The sequence below is a fragment of the Cynoglossus semilaevis genome, chromosome 2 (genome assembly GCF_000523025.1).
Source record: "Cynoglossus semilaevis isolate Cse_v1.0 chromosome 2, Cse_v1.0, whole genome shotgun sequence".
Classification (NCBI taxonomy): domain Eukaryota; kingdom Metazoa; phylum Chordata; class Actinopteri; order Pleuronectiformes; family Cynoglossidae; genus Cynoglossus; species Cynoglossus semilaevis.
Window position 1 is genome coordinate 7,545,870 of NC_024308.1, and position 22,648 is coordinate 7,568,517.

The 22,648-nt window shown below is 41.1% G+C and overlaps 1 protein-coding gene across 1 annotated transcript in view; it reads right to left on the reverse strand.

Annotated features, from left to right (window-relative positions):
* Window positions 1-519: 519 nt before the first annotated feature.
* The window catches only part of LOC103396227 (ephrin type-B receptor 1-like), a 65,514-nt gene continuing 43,385 nt past the window's right edge, over window positions 520-22,648 (reverse strand). The window contains exons 10-20 of the mRNA XM_017031224.2: window positions 16,764-16,929; window positions 16,540-16,645; window positions 15,899-15,960; window positions 15,608-15,805; window positions 11,128-11,375; window positions 9,926-9,993; window positions 9,575-9,722; window positions 8,652-8,801; window positions 4,891-5,087; window positions 4,342-4,500; window positions 520-2,487 (exon numbers count right to left, since the gene is read on the reverse strand). Of these exons, the coding sequence (XP_016886713.1) occupies window positions 2,376-2,487; window positions 4,342-4,500; window positions 4,891-5,087; window positions 8,652-8,801; window positions 9,575-9,722; window positions 9,926-9,993; window positions 11,128-11,375; window positions 15,608-15,805; window positions 15,899-15,960; window positions 16,540-16,645; window positions 16,764-16,929 (1,614 nt within the window). The 3' untranslated portion in view covers window positions 520-2,375. The remainder of the gene's footprint in view (window positions 2,488-4,341; window positions 4,501-4,890; window positions 5,088-8,651; window positions 8,802-9,574; window positions 9,723-9,925; window positions 9,994-11,127; window positions 11,376-15,607; window positions 15,806-15,898; window positions 15,961-16,539; window positions 16,646-16,763; window positions 16,930-22,648) is intronic.

The following is a 22,648-nucleotide window of genomic DNA, read 5'->3' on the forward strand; positions in this document are numbered from 1 at the left end:
ATAAAATGTCCAATAAGCTTTGTTGCTGGGCAACAAATAAAATTCTCAGGCATCGCCACAAGAGCAAAGTTTTCATAGAAAACATTTGCGGGTTTAAAGAAGCGACGAGACTCTCTGTGTCGTGATCTACATGAAACGAGATGAGACCAGTGGCACCAGACAAACCGTGGTCATGTCAGACACTTTCTGATAAAAGGACTGAAGGTCCAGTGTGATGTAAGCTGCAGCCTGCATGAACACGACCAAAGGTCTGGGCTTTAAATCAAAGAGACTCAGAACTTCGACTCCTTCTACTTATTCAGTAAATGTAAACAAGCAAAGAACTAAGTATTAGCAGTAATTAAATACCAATTGTAACACAGTCTTTCTAGTATATCTAGTATTGTTGTTGTTGTTGTTTCAATGTAGTCACAACTGACTAACTCAGTGTGAAACCTGCGCCTGTTTAGTTGAACACCTCGCTGATATACCGGCAGGACATAGTGTTGTAACGACAAGCAAAGAACAAGTATGGCAGGACATAGAGTTGTAACGACAAGCAAAGAACAAGTATTAGCAGTAATTAAATACCAATTTTGAGACCAATTAAGTGATTTTTTTTTTTTTTGCAGTCTTACCAAACAAGGCAATTATTTTCACCTCTAGTAGGTCAATACAAGTGACCAGTCTTTTCCTCTTTTTTGTTTAGGGTGCTATACCGCCTCTGGGCAGTAGTACGTCTCCAAAAAAGGGAAATATTAGTTTAATTCCTTGCTACATAAAATCAGAATCAATATAATAATATTAAGAGATCGTTACCAGCAAACAAAAATGTCGTGGAGTGGTGAGAGGACCGCTCTGGTAATCAGAGGACCAGGGTAAAATCCCACCACCAGTTGAGCAAGCACCAATTCCCTTGTGATTAGTCCTTCAGTATAATGAATTAATCTATAAAATGTAGCAATTCATAGATTATTTATAAGAATTCCACATAAATAACTCTCCCTCTCTAACACCACTGGCGCCCTTTTCTTTTCCCCTCGTCTTTTTCCGACAGCTCTGACAAATCAACCTTTGTTGTTTGCAAATGTGCGTTGTGCGAAGCGCCGCAGTGAAAAGGTTGCCGTCCACACACGAAAACACGTATAGGTCACATCGCGTCGTTTTTATCTGTGCAATGACACGACAGCATTAATCAGCAACGTCAGCTGGGAAATGTGACTGTCAGAGCTCAGACTCAGACGACAATGACGTGGCCTCCAGACGGCATATTACAAACAACAGAAAAGGAGCCCAAAAGCAAAAAAATGGTGCCGGTTGATGATTTCCATCTGGACGGCAGCCACGTAGTACTGACAGAAATGAAATTCCCTTTTATGCACGCACAGACCACAAACACTGGCGTTCTGTAGTTTGTTCGTGTGTTGTATAAATGTTTAGCTGGCACTCAGCAGTGAGGTTCACAGCCAAATAAACAAGAACTCTGGACGACAGTACCTTCTAACTTTCCTAGCTTTGGTGCTTGTATGTACTTTGAGATGTTCCTCCTGTTCCTCTCTTTGCAGTTGCATACATTTTCACATCTAAAACATTTCTTACGCTGTAATTTCCGACTTCTATACCAGAGTCGACACAGACATTAAGACATTTCCCTGTTGAACACACTCTCCTTGTTCCACGCGTGGAAGAGTTCAGCCATTCAAGGCCGGAGAGAAAGCAGGACAGGAACCCAAGGGGCTTTCGAGTCATTCTGTGATGAGTCACAGAGTGGACAATTCTCGTATAGACACCCGAGACTGTTAATTGTCCAAAGCTGTTGGCAAAAAGTGAAAGCGAGACGACTCATGGGATACAAATCTCCCATTTCACGATGTATGTACAAGCTCTTCAATGTGAAGATATGTTTAGCAAAATGTGCCACTTGACTGATGGCTCAGGTCTCTATATTACAAAGGTAGTAATTTCTGTTGATAAATTATCCAAATAGTTGTCCAAAAACACCACTTCAGAGTTTGTTCTTCAGGCTTTGGATCCATTTGTTTCAGAAATGTCTGCGTTTGAGTTCATCTTAAATTGTCAAAGTCACTACAAACTCTGGTTCTATGCAGATGATGCACTGAATAGATAGTGAGAATAAGTCACGGTGTAAAGATACAAATCCATGTCTCCATCGTGAGACAGCAAAGAAGTCGAAGCAAAGGGAAGTCGAAAAGAATCTGTTCAGTTTTAGAAGAAAACCCTGGGCCGTACAGGAACAAACAACACATGGAATTGTAAAAAAACAAACAAAAACAAAATCCCCGTCCAGCTGACTAGGTAAAAAGAGTAGAAGCCATCGTCCTCCAGACTTTACATCGGTCAAATATATTACACTGTGTAGTGACCACTGTATGAAGTTACACAGATTCAGTGGGAGACTGGTCGTCACTGTGGAGTCTCATCGACTCAACGCTGGTCAGGATTTTCTTCTGGTGTCCGGCGAGAGACACACCGATCCTCTGGAGATCTCTGAAAAAAAAAAAAAAAAAAAGAAAAATAAATCAAGTGAGGAATATTTCTTGTGGTAAATTTTAACCCTGTTATACTTAAATATAGGTAAATCTTCCTTCCAGTTTTATACGCTGCTAATTTATCAGTGTGTTTCTCTTTATGAGACAAACACCAACCATAACTAACCATGTGCCACATGCACTGAGGCCAGATCATTAATTTCTTTTCACTAATGTAGCAGCATCTGGGACGACTCCCTTTAAAATCATAGCACATCACGCAGCGGGTTAATACGGCGCGCCGGAACATAAAGCGCTGTACATCACTCTAAACGCAGGCACACGTGAGTATAACCTCCCACGGGAACGTCTGTGGACGTCCATTAATGAACATGATTTAACACACGTGTCATCGTGAATTTGTGGTGCGAAGGAAAGTACACGATAATCTGAGCTCCGGTTAAAGGTTTGCACGTCATTTTCTACGACGTAGCGCAGGCACACAGTAGAAACGTACGTGCACGCGACTCTCTCCTCCAGACTGCACTCCCAGTGGGATCAGTTTTGGCTTCTGAGTGTGTGACCCATTCTGACAGGTAAAGAGCAGTAGTCTGTTACTCTGGAAGCAATTTCATGTCTCGTACCGCTGCCTTTAACAAAAGTAATGGCGGGAGTTTGCCTGCGGACCGTTCATCGATTGTAGAAATAAGGAGGTCAGGGCTAACGGCTCATTTGTGTCCAGCAGTTCTGCAGTGAGCTCTGACTCTGAAACCTTATTTCCCCTTATTTGGATTGATTTCATTCAAAAATAGCTGTTGATTAAACGTGAACCTACACTGCATTCATTACCGAGTAAACAAAACGGAATCTTCCAGATTTGGTGACAGATGGTGCTGAACTCATTTCAAACATGAATGATTTCAGAAGCCAAATTAGCAACACCAGGTACTGGGGGGAGAGGTGTGTGGAGAAAGGGGGGGGTGAGGGTATATTTTTAAGTTCTACGACAGTGGCAAGAAAAAATAACATTTTTAATTTTAACACTTCAACACAAACAGTAGTTCAGTATTTATTTAAAATAAAGCAGTAAAAAAAATTACCAGCACACTCAACTCATTGGCTATGGTACTGAAGAGGTATTTATAGCGCCCCCTGCAGGAAAGGATGGGAGACACAATCTTTGTGGAGATATTTGTATTCAACACTTGGATCTCAACTGGCTAAAAAACATGGAATCGCAGTCACTTTTAATGTGTTAATAGCATATTAACCCATCTGTATCAGCGGTGGTTTGAATGTTCGTATCCAATTACTGCCTCGTGTTTGTAGACTACTGCCAAAAGGAGTGTTAATAGCAGAACATTAAAATGTCAAAGTGAAGGTACAAATTAGGTGAAATGTCACATTTTTATCTCATTTAATATTTTCTGTGTCACAAAATTAACCAGTTCTTCCCTGGGTTGAGGCCAAAAACAGCATTTGTGAAATCAAACTGACTTTCACCTCTGACAAATAAAGCTTGTGAGCAAACGCTTAAAATGTTTTTTAAAAAATGGAATAATTTCCCAAGGTGAAAGCAAGACATGATGTTTCCAGAACCAGACAGAGGAACTGTGTGAAAACATGACGCCATCTGCCACGAGTAACTGTCAACACAGCCGTGGCATAAAGAAAACCCGAAGTGAGTAAACCCAAGGAAACGGCTCAGAGAGACAGAGTCAGGCAGCGACACGGGCCGTCAGTGAGCCAACCTGCTACTCTGCCACTCATCCAACTAACAAGACATCAACTTGGCAGGTGAGTGATGAGTGTGAGACGCAGTCGGAGCATCAGAGAACTGGAAACAAAGACAGGTTTTAATGAGCGGACTTACTCGGCTGTGATTTGTGTGACGAGCGGCAGGGAGGTGAACCCGGAGCCGATGAAGGATTCTCGATACTGGGTCATCTTCAGAGCGGCCAGCCAGTCTTCCACCGAGCTGAGCCTGCTCAGGTCTGGAGCCCCACGGTCTAACAAGGGGTGAGGGGACAGACTGGACAGGAGGGGATTCAAACGTGTTGATTTAGTCATTACTGTGCATCTAAACAGTGGCTTCTAGAACATCCTCTACTAAATGAGTCGGTCTGCAGTCCATAACTGTTTGGTAACTGTGTCAGTCTGCATCTCAGTTGTACATGAGTAAAATATCCCTGGTACTTGATGGTATTTTAAGCCTAAGGTGCTTGGGTGAAACAAAAATAATTTGCTGCAGTGTGGTGAAACATGAGTTTCCACTCCATGTGGACGGATGGTGGAACTACCGGAGTGTGCGTCATTTCACGTAGGCTTTTAAATGTGCTAAAACTTAGTTAATGTGCTGAAACATTCATTCACCGACAGAGAAAAAGGAAACCACAAAGCGTGAGTTTGAATCCGTCCTCACCCTGGAGACATGTTGCTGGTGCCGGTTTTCAGCGACGCAGGGTTGCGTATCATTTTGTCCAGCATGCTAACGATGTCTGGGAACTTTGGCCGAGCGTTTCTGTCCTTCTGCCAGCAGTCCAGCATCAGCTGGTGCAGCACCATTGGACAGTCCATGGGAGCTGGCAGCCTGAAGTCCTGCTCTATGGCATTTATCACCTGCGACAGTAAAAAAAGAGGGGGAAGGGGAGGGGAGGGGGGGGGTTTGGTTAAATATCATCTGGAAGCCACGTCTTTTTGCTGTGTTCCCCAATTAAAATGGCTTGTTAAACTGCTTTTATACCAGAATGGATTTAAGTGCTTGGACATGTGGAAGTGGAATTTAATTTTACTGAGACACGAAACGCTGAAGCTGGGCAGAATTAGCATTAGATGGTTTTTTAAGTTTACAATCACAACATTATGTAACTACAGTGTATGTTTGTAATAAGCTGTTATTAAGAATGCTTCAATCCATTTTTGCCAAGGACAGTAAAGGCATCCCTGTCTTTATGTCTCCAACTGCTGCATTTCTGGTGAGTTTATGAAGAAGACAATGTCTTTACTATAGTAAAAATAACACAGTCTGCTCAGTAACAAGTACTTTGTTGTGTTGACGGAGTATTTTTAGGTGAGAGTCCCCATTTGCATCTTGTCATGGGCATGCAGCACCTTAGCAAACCCAGATATGTGTTTCAGCAGTGATGCCTGAAGCAGAGTTTTGTTGTTGGAAGCAGGCGGTTGTGCCAGAAAGCGATTGTGAAATGCCAGAGCAGGTTTTGAGGACGTTACAGATCTTCTGAGGTTTTCTTTTTTTTCTTTATAAAACTGCAGCGTTTCACTGAGGTGGAGCTAAATAGGGCAGCAAAGTTACCCTCAAAATTTAGTTTTGCGTAAACATTGAATCTGGAACGACCAAGGTTTAATATTATAAAAACATGAGAAATTAGATTTGAACTAAAACCCACATCAGTGATATTGGTTTTTGTAAACGTCTCTATCTGTAGCCTTTTGAGTTCATTTTTAATGTAAATCTTTTTCACATGCGAACAACAACAGAACAACCAGAAAAATATGTGCGTACATCGCTAACACTACAAATCCCATCAGTAAATAGTGGCGATATAATGGCGGGCCAACTCTTAAACACATTTGATTTGATCTCACGGCCCAAATATAATCACACCTGTGGGCCAGATTCGGCCCGCAGGCCTGAGATTTTTCTACCAATCAGAAATGTGTCATAAATCTTTTTCCGAGGAAAGTTCTAACATTGTAATGGGATGTTTTTCCATTGGCTTTAACGTTCCAACCTTCTGTCTTTACTTCCTCAGGCTCAGCGTTTGATTCCAGAGATTTTTCTTTTAGCGTCTTAACGTGACTTTTTCCACTCAATTCAATCACTGACCTGGAACTCATTTTTTCCTCTTCTCTCTCTCTGAATGGGCTTTAATGTAAGAACTACTGATTTCATTCACATTCCCAAGATGGATTGTGCCTTAAGAAAAGTGGAACGACAGGTTCTTACAATAAAAACACACTCCTTACAAAGTTGAACTTTTTTCTGTATCTTGCTGGTGAACATGTGAGCCTGATTCCTGCGTTTTCTACAACAGTAAAGACGTCGCTGGGGAGTCGTCTGCTCGCCGAGTGAACTCTACTTGACCCCGACACACTTTCCAAGGCTTTGAGCCTCGTAATTTCTCTCTCCAAGCGCAGCTGTCAATCAAAGCAGCAGTGTGTGGAGTGAAACATCACAGGTCTCTTTCATGATTAATTCATGTCAAACACGGCACCTGTGGCAGCTGCGCTGACAATTTCACGTCCCGTGTTCTTTGATATTGTGTGTGTGTGTGTGTGTGTGTGTGTGTGTGAGGGTGGTGCCTTTAACCCATTTTCTTGCACGTGTGTTTTTTTTACATGTGTGTAGCATGTGCCCACATTCAGGCTGTGACTTTTATACATAGTTAATGGCCGGGCAGCTCCTCGTTAGCTGCAGCGGGAACACGTATTTCCGCCATCATTATACGTCGGTCTGTGCCATTATAAAACTGTCTCCGTCATTAGCCTGATTCCTTGTCTTCACTCCTGCGTTTGTTGCGACCGTGAGGAAACGAACGACTCAGGCGGCCGTGGAAAGAAGAAGGAGCAGCAGGAGGGAGGCAGAAACGTCAGGGTAGGTGTGAAAAATGAGGAGAGCGCCGGTTGTGATGATCAGTGTTCAAGAAGGAGAGAGGATCCTTTGAAGATGAGGGAAAAGAATGATCCTGATTTGGGTGTTAGTTAATAGGAGTTTTAACCGTTAACTTGGGTGGAATAACTGACCGGACTGACGGGCGGTCATGTTTGGTCGAAGGTTGGTCAACGTTACTGACTCAGACGTCAGTCTGAGAGAAGGAAGACCAACTTGTGACGATGCATGCAACATGGAATTTAATTAGAACTAATACTTGGAGCTCTTCTGTGGAGCTCTGGCAAAGTCATTATTTTTAAATTCTTCTGGGGAAAAAATTCCGTCTCCAGAAAAGTTTGAGCACTTGCCGATAGGCAAAAAAAAACAAAAAACTTCCAACTTAACTGTTTTTTTTAAAAAATAAAAAAAAACTTCCAACTTAACTGTTTTTTTTTTGTTCAAATTTAACAAAATATACCTGCAACACATATTTAAAAAGGTTGGAACAAAGACAAGGAACGATTGGAACACATTCATTTTTCATCTATAGTTACTGAACAGGAGTTCTCCCACATTTGTTTGTCGTCTTTGTCTGATTTATCTCCTTCTGATGAACCACCTGTTTTTAAAAGAAGCTTCTCAGGGCAGACTTTTGTAGAAGCTCCTAACTCAAGCTTTAGTTTAAGAAATAACATTATTTTTATATGAAGGAAATGTTGTCTTAAACGTTAAAAGGTTCAACTGAAAAAAACAACCAGAGATTGAAGCTTTATTTTTAGAAATGTTAGTTCAAAGATTCATCCAGGTCACAGTTCTTCAAATGATGTTCAGTGAGTAGCAAATGGACTCGGATTAAACTGACCTCAAACTGAAAGCTTTTGAAATTCCCAGTGCAACTCTGTGTCAGAGCCATTAGTTCTGCGGAGAAAGAGTTCAAATTTTTAACCTCGATACTAACCTCGGTGCTAACCTCGATACTAACCTCGGTGCTAACCTTGATGCTAACCTCGGTGCTAACCTCGATGCTAACTGAAGTCTCTTCAGTCTGTATCTGTGATGATGTCTAAACTGCAAGGAGGCCGACAGCCTAAAGCATTGGTTCCCAAAATAGGGTGCGGACCCCTGCAGGTAACACCGATTTGTGATTGTAGTTTTGTTTGTTTGATGACAACGGTCATTTCGTAGAAATTATACTATTGTAATAAAGTAATAAATATTTGAATCTATTGCTGTGAATGTGTTAACACACAAGTGAGGGTTGACAATCATAAAATTACAAATGAATCACACTGTGAACATAATTAAATGTCTGGGAGCAGATAAATGCTGAAACAAACAAACAAACTCTAAACACATTTAGGTCTGACGTTTCCTGAAGGCAACATTTTCTGTCACACTTTTTAACTATGTCCTCTTTTCATGTGTTTTCCTTGACAAGCAGACGTCCTGCTGTGAGAGGAAACAAACAAACACACCCACACTCCCCCACAGTCCACCCCCACCTACTCATACACACACACACCGCTCATCTTCCTCTCTCACACACACACACACAGACTTATCTGACTTACATCTTGGTTGCTCATGTCCCAGTAAGGCCTCTCTCCGTATGACATCACCTCCCAGGTGACGATGCCATAACTCCAAACATCTGAAGCTGAGGTGAACTTTCTGTAGGCGATGGCCTCAGGAGCCGTCCAACGCACTGGGATTTTACCGCCCTGAGAGGAAGACAGCAGAAGAGTTAAGAGGCCAGAAGACAAAAAAATAAAAATAAAAAAATACCTAAAACATTTTTACATAAAATGTTCGTTACATTTCAGTTTTAATCACAGGCAAACAGACCTTAATGTTATCACCAATGTAAACACACGCAGATGTGTCATTTGTCAAACATGATATTGTGAATAAAAAATAACTTAATAATTTGGTTTCATTATAAAAATAGATATTAAGCTCTCGGGAGTTTCCTTTGTGAAATTTAGGATTTTTTGAATGATCTTATAAGAATCCCAGGTAAAGCAGGTGACCCTGAGGTTGTGGTATAAATTTACATCTGGACACAGAGCTGACCATGAACCGTTCATGCTCACATTTAATTCAACCAGTCGCCTCAGAGTCTCTCATTAACTGAACCTCCGTGTCACTGAACTGAGAGAGTTCACAGGTGAACATGAAGTGGTGACAGCAACATGACGTGTTATGGTTGAACCTACGTGTCCTCCCTGTCTCTCTGTCTGTCTGTCCCTGTCTCTGAGGGGGGACATGCTGTTGTGAGGCTCAAACATCTGCAGGCTCATTATTTTTTCATTGATCGTTCTAATGAGTCATCAACATCAACGGCGCAGTTTTACATGGCTGCTGGTCTGACAGTGGGCTTTAAATGTTTATGGACGTGAATGAAAGCAGCATCTGCAGACTTCCGCCACTAAAAGATGACCATGGCGACAGGACGGCAGGCGGCCGCCGTTGGGCTACAGCAGAAACTCCTTACCAGGGAGCTGGTGTAGGTGGGGTCGGACGTGTCCTCCTCCAGATATCGGGACAAACCGAAGTCGGACACTTTGCACACCAGGTTACTGTTGACCAGAATGTTCCGAGCTGCCAGGTCCCGGTGAACGTAGTTCATCTCTGCCAAGTACCTGTCATCATTGTGTCAGAGTAGGTTATCAGCTGAGTTACTGCTACATGAACAAGGGCTGTGTGTGTGTGTGTGTGTGTGTGTGTTCTTGTATATTTGTGGGGACAGGTTTTCAGAGAAACTTAAAGTATATATTTTAATGTTTGCGTTAGCTGCTTAGGAATGAATTTCAAAATAATAAACGTGGTCTGTGTGTATGTTCACCTCATTCCAGAGACGATGCCCCTCAGCATTCCCACCAGCTGAATCACTGGGAACTGACCGTCATTTTGCTAGAAAATAAAAACAAGAAAAGATCAAAGTTATTTTACAGATATTTTCACTTCATCAATAAAAAAATACATAAATAAAATACAATATTTCCATGTTTCTGTCTGCAGGTTTGGTGTGTGCAGGAGAGAAAGTCACGTCAACAACATTCTTTCATTAGTAAACTACAAAGTCCATTCATTACTGTTGGTCAGGTGTCAAACCACAGTACTGTCATGTTCAAAAAATGCCCTTTTCACTCAAAACTACAATAAAAACAAAGACTAAAATAAAATGTTTTATTTTTACATAATTTTAAATAAAAAAAAAAGAAAATTCCAGTAAAGAATAATAAAAAAAATATTTCAGGTAGGTTAAAGAAAAAAAAATTAAATATAAAAAAACAAAGATCAAGGTCAATCAATCAAATCCACAGTAAAGGACAACGGTCTCTTTGCCATTTCAGGTCCACGGCGCTGTCTCAACATTTGGCTCCTTTTACTGCACTGACATCCACCGACACTGTAGGTGTGTGTGAGGTTTGTGTAATTATCTCTGTGTGTGTGTGTGTGTGTGTGTGTCGTCTAATTCACTGAGAGCATCAAACTGTGCCTTTGATGCTCATCCAGCCAATGTCCCGGCAGGAAAAGCTCCTCGTGCACATGTTACGTCCCAGCATTGATCCACTGGGTCTTTGTGCCTGCGAGATGGTCACGCCAGGACAGCACCGCACCGCGCTGCACCGCCGCGGGGATCGATCATTGTGTTTGTGCGTATGCACCACGTCAATGAGTCAGCGGATCATTTCTGAGAGTCAAAAGGGGTCACACTGTGAGAGGAGAACATGAAAGAGTTTCTCTTTCTGTTTTTGGAGGCGCCTCAAAAGGAGGAAAGGATCAAAGACCCGCGGAGACTGAGGGACGGAAGACGGACTGAGAGACGTACAGGAAGTGAACTAAAGAGAGGACGAGCTGGAGGACAGGAAGGTCAGGAATGTGTTTCTGCTTCACTGTCTCTTACTGCAGAATAGGACAAGGACTTCTTAATGTCAATCTGAATAAATGTCTTCAAATTAGACTTTCACCTGTCCATACCTGTCCGTCCACACCAGGGACATACAGTTTAAATGTTAATTAAATTAAATTTGAATCTTTTACCCTGAGGAACGAGTCGAGAGCTCCGTTCTCCATGAACTCCGTGATGATCATGGTGGGTCGGCTCTTGGTGACCACTCCCTCCAGCCTGATGATGTTGGGTTGATCAAACTGACCCATGATGGACGCCTCAGACAGGAAATCCCTCCGTTGCCTCTCGGAGTAGCCCACCTTCAGGGTCTTGATGGCGACGGGGATTTCTTTCTTCCCGACGGGCTTCAGACGACCTTTGTACACCTCTCCAAACTCACCTAAGGGAGGAGAAAACACATGACTGAGACTTTCCAGACAGCGCCGTGAGCAACGTCACGCATCGGTTTCTGCTCTTCAGAAATCAGACTCTGCTGACTCAGCAGGTGACGCAGCAGGTCGTCAGGAAACTGGAATTAATGATTGCATCGAAATAAAACACCTGATTGTGTAGAACGTCGTGGCTAAATTAAACTGCAGCAGCTGGTGCTTCCAAATAAAGAATATAGGCTACGACGACGTTAACAACGGTGGCCAAAAGGTCCAAATAAAACATTGTTTCCCAAAGTCTGGGCCGCGACCCTCAGGTTGGTCGCAAGAGTTTGTTTTTTTTGCGTCGTCTCGCATCATGTTTCCCAGCAGTTTACAAATAATGTCTATTGACTTGGGTCGTGAAGGTTTGTGACTTTTAAAACATGGGACCCCAGAAAAAATGTTTGAAACACTGAAATAAAAGATGTAGACGGCGGTCCACAGATTCCACTAGTGGTGTGTTTTGGTAATTTGCAAGAATCTAGCGATGCGATACATGTCACGATACTGGGGCAACAATATGATTTATTGTAATATACTTACGATACTATAGGTACAAGCATATGTTGATGTTTTTTAAAAACAATTTAACTAAGGGTTAACTAAAAATGCTGGAACAGAGGCATCTACATTTAGAATCGCTAGAAACAGAAACATAATAGGATTTTCAGGATTTTTTTGGACAATGAACAAAATAAAAACGTTTGACTTTGAGTCGCAAATACTTACTGAGAAATCATTGAATGTTCAATGCCTTATTATCAACATCAGTCAGACTTTAACAGTATTAGGAACTATCAGACTATCAGCGGTATCTAATTCTCAGAATAAGCCTGGCTAAAACAACACTGTCAGGATGTCAGTGTGATATTTTTGAATTGTGAAGTAAACTGCAACTTTTCTTGAGGAAAACCTTGAGATGTGACTTTTGTGAAATACACGAGAGGCGCGTTCACCTCGGCTGAACATCACCCCCGGAGGACGTGCTGTATGTGAGGATGTAGATGTCCCACAGAAATAGCTGCAGACATTTTCTGTGACTTGTCCTCCCACCTCCATCATCACATTTTATCTCGTATTATTCCCAAAAAAGGACAATCCTCAACAACCCAGAGGTGACGGTGTTGTCACCTGCACTTCCTCTCGTCCACATTTCCTGGCCATTTTTATAATGTTTTGAACAAATCTACACGTTTCCAGTTATAGAGATGGCTGTTAGTATTTTCTTCTTCTTCGATAAAGGGGTCAAAGATTGTCACTCTGAGTACGTGTTATTTCTGCCCATGTATCTGCAGTCGCTCTGAGTGGCAGACAGAACTACTTAGAAACACAGTGGCATTCAATGTGACAGGCGCTCGATGGAACAAGTGGAGAAGAGTGGGAAGAATATTCAGACAAGACGAACTGAACTGCAGTGGGAAACTGAACTTATGAACTCTGTGCTTCACTAAACTGTCTGTTTACACAGAGTTTACCTGACTGACAGTGGAAGTTAAAAAGGTAACATTTTGGATAATAAAGACGTGTTCCTTTTTAACTTCCTCTACTGCGCCTCCTGCAGACGGGGGAATTTACTTTTTACTCAACAAATAAGACCATTGACTTGCCCTGCGGCAAAAAAAAATCTCTAACTGTGTCGGGATCACCAGACCTGCTCAAAGGTTGTCAGTACAAAGCTGAAGTGCAAAGAGCAGAGCAGTTGGGTCTTATCCTTGTCCTTATTTGGTTAATGTGCTCTGCTGCCCACATCTGCTGCAGTTAGGAGACATCGAAAAAACCCTTTATTTAGGAAACGGTTGTTGCTCTGGGCTAACAGCAAGGCAGATTAGCAGTTCGAGCTAACTGATGCTAACTGACGGTCTCCCTTTATGTATGTGGGGTTTTCCCCTGTACTCAGGCTTCATTCAACAATTCATATATATACCCAATCCAGGTGTGAATGGTTGTTTGTCTCTGTATCCAGAACATGTGAATGAAAATATATACAGTATACCCAATCCAGGTGTGAATGGTGGTGTGAATGGTGGTGTGAATGGTTGTTTGTCTCTGTATCTGTACCCTGTGTTAAACTAGGATGAACTAAGGCTGATCTAAGAACTAAGTAAATACGAAATAATACATTGATTAATCCACTGAAAAAGTTTTTAAAGTTTTTAAAGTTTTAGTTTAATAAGTGAATAGCCATAAGGGGGCGCTGATGAGTAAGGAGTCACTTGATTGGAAAAGGGTGGAATCTTGAAGAGGTTCTGAGCAGATTGGAGAGAAGAAGAGGTGAAACTTGTTGCTGTGTTTGTGTCCACGTTTAACCTACAGTTGTGCTTTATCATCCACTTTCCTCTAAATGGGATTCTAATTTACGACGGATATTCTATTTTCTATTGAGGAAAACAGACCTGTTTCATATTCTTAAATAATGTTGGCGTTCTGGTCTAATATAAACATTAATTTATTTTAAGGTGGAGCTGGAGTCCGTACAAAAGTAATACAGTAATAAACCATTTACACATGAATGGTTCATTTAGAGTGAACAGGTGACTCGGTTCTGCATGTTTTTGAACTGTGGGAGGATAAGGTTATTGGGGTCAAGTCTTGTTGGTCATGTTTTTTTTTCCACTGCGTATTGAACTCCTTTGATGTTCAGTACAGTAAACCCCTCGTGCAGAGATACAGGTGTCCTTTGATAGGCAAAAATGCAGCTGCACGCCGCTTGAAAGGACCTGAAAATTAAGTATCACTTCAAAATAAAAGTCCTCATCCCAGAGATAACAATCTACGGGTGAATAATGGATGAGTGACGGGAATTGGATGACAGGCAGTGCCGTCCTGTCCCACTGTGATCTCTGCTTCAGATCTCACTGCTCATTAATATATGTCTTCTGTCAATGGCATTAACCAGGAGGAAGGGCTGAGAAATGGAGACGAGACAGGAAGGGATGTGAAAGAGGTGGAGGAGTGACGGAGCAAAAATGGAATGAGGGAAAAAAACAGTTATTTGGAATGTGAATAGATTGAGATATGAAAGAAAAAATATATTTTTATGTGGATCAGATAAGACTTAAGGTTTCACTGGCAGTTTTCTTGGTCTGAATTGACTGAACTTTCTCAGAGTTGGAGTCATAGCCATGAGAAAATTGGAGCTCAGAAGTTGTTTTGTTGCAGAAGAAAATATACAGAAGATACTTTCAGTATCCCGCTGAATACTTCTTTATACCTGTCATTGAAAATCTGATCTGAGTCTTTGTTTAACTCCTCTTTCTATTTCTCTTCACAAAAACACAAAACTTTGATAAAGAAAGTATGAGTGAAAAGACAAACTCAGAAGAGTCAGATAAAAATAAAGAGCCAAAAAACGCTTAAAGCGTTATTCGCTCACAGTCCAGATACTTCTATCACCCTCCATCATATTTTCTCCCCCTCTCCATCACTCCTGTCTCCCCTCTGTCTGAGGTGAGAGACCCTTCTCTGGGGAAAATAAAGCCAAGAATGAAGAGATTATGGAAAGCCTATCTGAGTGCCACAACAAACCGAAGCCTAAAGCAAGCTGTTTTCAGAGTGAGAGGGGAAGAGGGGGAGAGGGAGAGAGGGGGAGAGAAAGAGGGGGGGGGTGTCTGGGATCTCTGAGTGACCTTTGTCACCCAGACCTCTACAGTCACTCCAATTTGATTGGCTTGGGTTCAGCAAAACAAGTGATTGGACACCTTGGTTCAACTGAAAACATTCCTCAACTGAAATGGTTTTTGCTTTGATTGAAATATAAGAGGTGATCAATATATGTGTAAATACTGTTTGTTTTTCAAACCTGGGTCTGTTATTTGGTATTGAACTTAAATGTTTGAATTGAAGCAAACTAGTTTGATAAGACATAAAAAGTAATGTAAAGAAATGTGTAAAAAATGATTCTATATACAGATTAAAACTTTTAGAAAAATGAAGAATAGCATAAAATAGTATAATGTAATAGGTTTTGTTTTGTGATGTGGTTAAAAAACAATATAAAACAATGTACAGTAGTATGATGCAGTGCATTGTACTAGTATAAAATAGTCTGGTCTAGTACTGTACAGTAAATTATTATATAATAATAATTAAAATATGAATTAATTATTAATTAAATAAATTAAATACATTATTAAAATAATATTAACCATGAGAGGGCGCTGTATTCAAACCACGTACAGACTCTGTATTTAAACTGTGTTACCTGAGCCAATCACTTCTTCTATTTTCACACAGGACGGGTCGATTTCCTTGGCGAACTCCCTGACGGCCTCATTGGGGTCCTCGTAGGTGAAGGGGTCGATGTAGATCTTGACCCCAGGTGAACTGTGAGCCTCAGACAGAGAGGGGAAGGTCACCGTGGGGGCAGGGCCCGTGAACATGTCAGGCCTCAGAGTCACCTCTGAAGAGAGAGAGAGTCAAAAATGATTGGGAGAGATTATTAAAAAGTTCCATGACCCTGGACTGAACTAATGAACACCACTGACTGACAGACCTCCTCCGGTGTTGTACTGGGGCAACTTGTCTCCGTACAAACTCTCCTTCAACTGGCTCCTCCTGAAATACAAAGCAGGAAGATGAAGAGGTTTGAGGCTTTTTTTGAGTCAAAAAAAGTTTTAAAATGCTGTGACAATAAAATGCTAATTGAGTGTCTTTTTTCAGCTGAGGTCAGGGAGAATTTAAAAAAAAAAAGTCTATGTCTTTGTTGTCAGCTCTTCTTCTCTGCTTTCATCCTAAAACCAGACAAAAAGACTGTACAGAGGGGTTTTTTCTAGTCATTTAAAAGCATCAGTCAATGCTGAAATGACAAAAGTTAGTTACTGTGTTTTCAGAAGTGGATCTATGACCTTTAAAATGAAAGATTTTTGATGAATATTTTAGGTCAAGTTTTATGTTTTTCGTTTCGATTAGAATAATTTAAGAAATATATAAAAATATAATAAAGTAATAGTAATACACTGCCATGTATTACAGTGATTTTCTGAAGGAAAACACTTGAATTTTTTTTTTTAAATGACATACGCCAGTTACAAGACTGTTATTAGAAAACACGTGTTTGCAGTTTAGACAATAATAAAACAGTATGAAACCATGCAATTATTTTTGAGGAGTTTCTGTGTGAATGTGCATCAATACCTGGAGCAGATAATGGCGATTGCTACCAGTGAGACGATGCAGACTCCGCCCACTAAAGATCCTGCAATCAGAGACAGCTGCTGCCCCAGCTCTGACTTGTACTCATCTGCACGGACACAGAAGTCAGACGTCAGTCGACCAGACCAATGTTTCAACTTGATATTAAATTTAGGGTTAAATTTGAAGATGATGTAAAAAAAACTGGCTCATACACTCACACTCACCATCAGTCAGCGTTTGGAAGAGCATCTCCCTGCTGTAGACGCCGTAGCCGGCCACGGTTCGGGCCCTGACCTGGACTGCGTAACCGGTACCAGGCCGGAGTCCCTCCAGAACCACGTTAGGCGTCTCGGTCTGAACCACCGAGCTGTTCAGGACAGTTGACAGGGACTGCAGGGAAATAACAGCGACAGATCGTAAAGTTTCACAGCTACCACGGAACAATAAAGTGTGTCCTGCCTCCCAGAGTGACGGAGACTAAATCCACTACTTTCCTGTGTTTGTCAGTGGAGGAGGAAAAATCGATTCTGCAAAACTTCAGGCACAAACTGAGACATTTAACATCGTCCAACCCGACAGTCGTACTGACTGGTCAGAGTGTTGTTTTAATTCCACCCTAGAACGTTCTTCACCCCACGTCTGTATCTGTAACTTGTCTGATTTAATCACCAGACACCAGAAAAAAAGGACATTTTCAAAACATCTACATTTTCAGTGTCAGGAAGATGAATGCACTTTTTCAAGTTTTTTTTTTTATATCCTAGACTGAACCAGAGACATTTTCTCCGACAGCTTCAACACAAACACGTCTGTGAAAAATCAGTGTGGAAAACATTCAGCTGCAGTTTGTCACTTTCAGCCTGTTCTGAGCGAAGCCGTCAGAGGTTAAGATGAACAGTCGTGTTGATGTGTCATGTCAGCTGTCACTAATTGAACTCGCTGTTTGTGGAAGACACACCGACGTACAGTGACGGCCGTGAGTGTTGTGTCGATTCCCCTCCTAATTTTTCTGTCATCTTTAAATCCATTAAAAAGTAATTTTCTCACTCGTTACTTTTTTTTTTTTTACAAAGCCAGTCGTCCTCACTGTTATGGCGTCTCCACGAACTCATTTCTATATAAATGATTCTACTCATCTATTGTTCAGACCAAGCCTTTAATAAACCCTCCTTTTAAAACCAATCTTTTTTCTCCCCCACTGAGGCGTCTCCCGTGTTGTTGTCATCATTTTCCTCCGTCATCGCCTTTTAATCTTTTACTAAAACTGATTCCAGTGACTTGAAATACATTTATAAAATGGTTTAAAATCCTTTACAGAGACAGGGTTTGTAGGTTCCAGTCATTGATGAATTTTCTCTCTGATTCAAAAACATAAATCAGGCCTTTGTTCATTTTTTATATTATCTTTTCCTTTTGTCATTTTTTTCTCCCCCTTTTCTTCATCTTTTTCATTCATTACCAGTTTCTAGGCAAATCTGATTAAGTGACAGGACGGTTAATTAGCTGTGGTCCACAGAGACAGGCCAACTGGAACATTTGGTACCCCCCCCCCTCTCCCCCCCACTGTCCTGCCCCTGAGGTGGATTAACCATCACCTCTATCAGCACTATCTCATAAAGCACAGGCTACAACCTTTTACCTCTATCTACCCCTGCCCTCCTCCGGTGCCTCCTGTCACCATTTTCTTCTAGATAAAAAGAGAATTTTTTTTTCTGCAGCAAAATGAGAAAAAAAAAGCCCAAAGAGAGAAGACAGATATGGTGCGATGAAGGTATGAAAGGTGGGAGGCGTGAATAAGGCCGCGAGGATGAATGAGATGTAGGAGGTGGAGGAACAGAGGAGAGCGGAGAGGAAAGGAGAGAGAGGGAAGGTGATGAAAAATGGAGGTTAGAATAAAAGAGATATTAAATTCTTCTTCACCTACGACCAGATGTGTTCGTTTTATTGTAACAATGAAACAGCCTTCCGACCTTTAACCTTTACAATCGATTACTTTGGCCAACTTGATGTCATATCTTTTATTTTTCGTGCCATCGCTGGGTTTTTTTTCCCCTAAAAAAGCCACATATTTTTATAGGATCACATTCAACAGCACTGCAGTACTTCAAATACTGGCAGTATCTTCACTGATCTCTGGTTTTTGTATCTGCCCATCACAGAAATAAAACGGGGACTTATGTCAACCAATTCTACAAATCAAGAGTTTGAAAAATGCTCAAATGAGGCTTATGATCCTGTCATTCTTGCCAAGCCACATATTACCTAATAAAAGAGGCCTTGCTAAGTTCCAAAGTTTTTTTTCTCTTAAATAAATTATGAATTATTTGAATTGGCTGGCTGTTTCGGGATAATGAGTCTGGACCCTCGGAGGTTCACAAAAGAATTCTAGAAAATACGATGTATTTCCATACCTTCCATATCCCTGTACAAATGGTCCAACTTTGTGCTTGGAATTCCTAAGAATTCCTAAAACTAAGGGCATGTGGAGCACAACATTCACAGTAAGAGAAAACGTCACACATGGACCAGACCAAAGTTCAGGTGGAGGCGTGGGTGACAAAGTCAATTCCAAATTTTTGTCAACACTCCAGGAGGAGCCCCGGAGATAAATCCATCCACGACTGTTTTAAACCATCAGTTTGACGTGTAGAAAGCTCTGTAAAAGTTTCGGGCTGCATTCCCAGCCTGCCTACCTTGGTGTTTTTAAACATAAAAATATGACGGTACTTACTTGTGGTAGCAGCAGAGGTAGGAAACTGTTATAAACTGTGGAACTCAGCAAGGGCTCCTTTATTATGGAATATATGGCTTGACAGGATTGACTGGAGTATAAGCCTCATTTGAGTATTTTTCACACTCTTGAATTATAGAATTGGTTATGATATAAGCCCCCGTTTTATTTCTGTGAAATACTCTAAGAGGTGTCATTGTTTTATGTGAAACACTACAATTATTTAGCTTTTCGAAGCCTTTAGGGCGACAGAAACTGCTGATAATTTAGTACTCTAAACCCTCAAGGAACCCACTAATCCCAGCGGGAATAACAAGGACAAAGTATTTGGCTGACTGCAGAGTCACCCATTGTCAGACAGTGGGTGAAAATAAGGTTAAAATACAGTTATATTTGGAAATGGCAACTGAAGTCAGGGTTGGATTTGTCAAAGCTGAGGGTTGGCTCTGGAATGCCACAGTGGAGAGGTTAGAGGACGGTCCGTCCGGGAGGGTCTGGAAGCCCGAGATAAGTAGTGGGGGGCGGGGTTCCTTACTGTGTCATATCAAATTTAATACATTAAAACCTTATTATCTGTAGAGTGGCTTCGACGGGAGAGGAAAATAAGGGAGGGATGGAGGAGAAAATGAAGCAAAAGGAGGTGGAGAAATAGATAACGCCAGCTGAGGAGGTGCAGTGCTGGTGACTGCTAAGGCTTATCAAACTGCCCTCCGGGGGGCTCCCATGCTCGAAGCTAAGAGCTAAATTTAGCCACTTTATATAGTTGGGTTGTCTATGGTGTAAAATATGGAGTGTCTCTCGTCGGATTGTGTGTTTATCAACGAGGAAGATAAAAAAATAAAAAAGAAACAATAAAAGAGGAAAGCAGCAGCTTCAGAGTCTTAATTAGCTTCTGTGTTGAATAAAAACAAATGGAATGCAGCGGTGAACATGGCCGGAAAATGGCTCGGAGTAAAGTTGCCGCTGCCACCGTCACACTGCAGCTACGCTACAACCCCCTGCGAGCGCGCTGCTTCTCGCCGTGTCCTCGACTGTCTCTAATTGCTCTCTGAGAGCCCAGGTTTGGTCTGCTCTCTGTGGGACATATCAGTTCCTAAAAAAAAAAAAAAAATCTAGGGGAAATATGGAGTCTTCCTCCGGTGCCCACCACTGACCAACCCTCTGGACGCAGGAACGCCGTCTCAGGAGGAACAGATTATTCTCCTGCTGCGTTACATCACAACCATCTGTGGCCTTATTTTTGAGTTTCTGGCGGAGGGGAGCGACTACAGTGTGATGAATGGTCTTAGTCAGACAGTTTGTTCCACCGGCATCTCATCAGTCCAACTACAGCAGCTGTTAATTTAGGAGGAGGAAGACGACAGGACAAAGGATTAGCTGTCAGTAAAAAGTAAACAGGTCAATTTGTGCACTGGAAAACTGGAATGGTGATTCTTTCTGGGACCCCATGAACGGCAGTCTGATCTGTGGGCCAGTCTATCAGGAGTCATTTTTCATTTTTTTTATTTGCTTTAAATATTATAATAATAATATAAAAAACTGACTTAAAAACTTAAAATCCACCAACTCTAGTTTAACGTTGTCATATTTATCTTTTAGTCACAATTAAAAATTGAATTTTGATCTGAAAAATTTGACCATGATTAAATCAATTATTACCTTGCACGAGAGTTAGCTGGCCGTAAAATAAATTTAGCCCAAGTATTTTCACTATAAAAAAGGTAGGAGAAAGAGGTCAGAGGGGTCGTCAGTATTGGATCAGTTCTTGTTCTCAGTATGTGTAAAATGTGTAAAAAAAAGGAAATGTTGCAAAAACAAATCTGTGTTTTTCCACCAACGATCTCTACTACTCATCTTGATTTTTGTCTAAAGTCCGACTGCAGTAAAATCTTTGTTTTGTTCACAGTCTTTGACTCAACGTCAGGGTTCATAAGACTAGCCTACAGTTGCTCTGAAGTGAAGTCTTCCCTTGTAATCTAACGTCCACTTCCATTCAAAATGCAACCGCCTCCCACCAATGGAATCACATGAGCTTTTCTCCTATGCAGTTCCCGGAGCCACTCTTTTCTGAGTCTTTCTTCTTCGAAAGCAATCATGTTTTTTTTAGGGTTTCACCCCCTCGATCAGAAGTTCTCCTTCTGGCTCCAGGATTACAGTTCTTTGATCACTGAGCTCTGGTAGTGATTCCTACCTTTGTCTCCTGCTTCATGCAGCTTTAAGACCGTGTTTCCATGACGGAGACGCCGGAGGCTTCAATGCAGCATCCTCAAAAAGCACAGACGTCGGTGAGAACAGCATGTTCTCGCAGATATTGAAAATTAGAGATGAGGTCTGCTTTATTTCATTCTCTCACAGTTACAAAGAGCAACGTGGAGAGTACGACAATCAAAGAGTTGGTTGAAAGTTAGACCTCCCCCCACCCCCCGCCCCCCATCTTCATACATTCAGCATATATCCATATGAATGGATGGCTGTATGAATGATTTCCTGTATGTTTTCTGAGCTGCTGAGTCGGCCTCTCTGTCATTCATGGATGAAGACAGTTTTACAGAACCAGCAGTTTGTGCTGACTTTGTCACAAACACAGGTCTACGGAGAAACTAGAAACCCAGCAGTAGAAACTACTTTAGCTTGTTCCCCTACAGAAAAAAAAAACATTTATATGGAACACTGCAGCATTCTCTTAGGTCTCCACCCAAACAATTCATAAAGAATTTGTTTGGTCAATACATAAGGAGAAAAAAAAGCCAATCTACAGTGGTTTTGTTTTCATTATATTATAGGGAACTGTTTAAACTCAAGTCAAATATATTTTATTTTTGTAGCACAAATTTACAAAACAAAATTTACAAAGAAAAATTTTCTGAAAAAAAAAAAAAAAAAGAAAAATTTTCTGAAAAAAAGAAAAAAGATTTATAGGTCACTATCATATTGAGCTTATTTTAAACAATACGAAATTGAGCAAGAAGCAGATAAATATATATATTATTCTGGGGCTTCACCACTAGGTAGAGAATATGACAAATATTTCCAATGCGTAAAAGCAATTGATTTTTTTGGAACTATTGGACTAAATAAATGAGAAAAATGTTTTATGCAGAAAAATAATATCATTAGTCGGAAACATAGTCTGTATTTGGCAGGTTAAGGGTTAATCAGAGCTGCTGTTATTGATCAGACACTGGTGAAATGATTGCGCATTTCTGGCTCTGATTTCTGTCATCACTGTAATCAAAATTTTAATTTTCTTCTCCGGTGCGGCGTTAATAAATGTCAAGAGTGCAATGAGTTCCCCTCCTGTAATTTCTGTTCATAATGTCAAAAATGATTTCCCATTCTTCCGGGTCTCATGTTTTTTAATTAGTGTTTCAAAACATA